Source organism: Rutidosis leptorrhynchoides, chromosome 7 (genome assembly GCF_046630445.1).
Source record: "Rutidosis leptorrhynchoides isolate AG116_Rl617_1_P2 chromosome 7, CSIRO_AGI_Rlap_v1, whole genome shotgun sequence".
NCBI classification, from domain to species: Eukaryota; Viridiplantae; Streptophyta; class Magnoliopsida; order Asterales; family Asteraceae; genus Rutidosis; species Rutidosis leptorrhynchoides.
Window position 1 is genome coordinate 248,790,175 of NC_092339.1, and position 2,174 is coordinate 248,792,348.

General features: G+C 35.6%; 1 protein-coding gene across 1 annotated transcript; it reads right to left on the bottom strand.

Annotated features, from left to right (window-relative positions):
• Positions 1-1,178: 1,178 nt before the first annotated feature.
• Positions 1,179-1,682, bottom strand: LOC139859943 (uncharacterized). Its single transcript, XM_071848724.1, has one exon. It carries the CDS (start codon positions 1,680-1,682, stop codon positions 1,179-1,181), a length of 504 nt encoding a protein of 167 aa, XP_071704825.1.
• Between the last annotated feature and the right edge of the window lie 492 nt (positions 1,683-2,174).

Genomic DNA, 2,174 nt, shown 5'->3' on the forward strand with positions numbered 1-2,174 from the left:
CACGCCTGCTAGCAACTCCAATTAACATGAAACTTGGCCAACATGCTTATATATGACTACTTATTGATGAACAATAGTCGGATACCCGACCAACCCCGTTGACTTTGACTTTGACCAAGTTTGACTTTTAGTCAAACTTAACCAAACGCTTATGCAATCGTTCTAACTTGCGTTAATACTTATATTGTGCATGAAACTTGACAATTTGACTCACATTCTATATTAATCGAGTCATAACGAGCTATAGGACTAATTGAACACTTTGACTGACTTCATGCTTTACCGTTAATTGATACAACTTAATTGTTTAGGTCAAGGCTAAGCAACTTTCTTTTGCACAACATTTAATTTCAAATACTTTGGCATGCTACTACGGTGAGATCACAGTCCCACTTTTACTCTTTTATACTTACATTTGGCATGAGAAAACATAAACGTTTCATTTTGCAAAGTGAACAAAAGTACGAAAACAAACATTCTACGTACGAGTTAGAACAAAAATACTCAATTCGATTATCATTAGTTACACTTGCCGGGTGTAAGTGAGAACTTATGTTGTATGGCCATATGAGTTTGACAAACCCTCATTCGGACGGTTCGCTACCGTTATGCGGATGAAATATATTTTCAATAATAAAGTGTAGGTTCTAACACTATGTGATGGGTAACGTTAGTTAAGCCTTGATAATTGGGTGCTCGTGATAACAATTTTTAGAGTGATTTTACTATTACTTCAACGTTATAAATCTTGTGGTTCAACATATATACCAACATATTCACTTACTAAACCTATGATTTCACCAACGTTTTCGTTGACAGATTTTCTATGTTCTTCTCAGAACCTTGAACGCTAAGGGGATACATGCTTCCGCACTCTACTTTGATTACTTGCTTGGGGTCAACCATGCATGCATTATGCTAGGGATAGCACCTTTGGATTTAAACTTAAAGCATACATACTTACGCTATTTATAGCAACCGTGATTTTCAACTAATTATGTCGCAAGTTATTTCAGTTATAATTTATTTCTTTTGTAAAATTAAACTCGTTGTCAAACCGTTTGGTAAACTAAACTTTGTAAGTCTTGTACATTTCAAATGAATGCGACATAATTTTGGTCAAACGCATCTCATATAGGGACTATGACCACATAACGGGACCTAAGTTATCGACGTCGTCATTGATGATTTTGCCGGGTCGTTACAGGTTGGGTGTCACTAAAGTTAGTCTCAATGTCCATAACTATAAAATCAACAGGGTAATAAAAATCTTTGAATTTCACAATCACGTTTTCTAACATACCTCTTGGAGTTCTTATTGTCCAGTCTGCAAGTTGGATAAGAAAATCAGTTTGTTTTAAGGTTCTCAACTCGTACCGTTCAACAAGACTCGATGGAAGTATGTTAATACTAGCCCCTAATTCTAACAAAGCCTTTTTAATATTTAAATTCCCAACCGTAACAGAAATTAAAGGTGTCCCTGGGTCTTTAAACTTCGGTGGAAGTGAGCCAGAAATAACAGCTCTCTCCTTTTTAGTTAAATTGACCTTTTTGGGCAATGATGCATTGAGTTTCCGTTTTTGAACACACAAATCTTTTAAAAGCTTAGCATATGCATGAATTTGTTTGATTGCATTAATAAGTGAAATATTGATTTTTACTTGCTTAAACGTTTCCCACATATCATCTATTTTTGGTCCCTTTTCCCATAAGGGAATTGGTTCGGGGTCTCCAAAGCCTTGGGGAATGGAATAGTATTAGTCTCCATATCCGTTTCCTCAAAATTTTCAACTACCAGTTTTTTAACATTTAACCCAACCCCAAAATCTATCGGAACTTCATTAACATTATTACTCAAATCATGTAAAATAGGAGACTTACCTGGACCATACTTGATTTCTGATTTCCTGGGCATTTTTACCTTGTTATCATATGTCTTTCCATTTCTTAAAGTGCCCACGATGTTAACTTCATGTCCTCTTCCTTGTGATTTATGATTCGGGTTAAGCAATATATAACTCAGAATTGTATCCGATTCTCGTGTTGCCTTTTCCTCTGCCACTTGACCAATTTGTTTACCCACTACTTCAATTGACTGATTTTGAATTTCCAATGTCTTCTTCATCTCTTCCATTAATGAATCCATCCTAGCATCCGTGCTTGAGGATTGACTT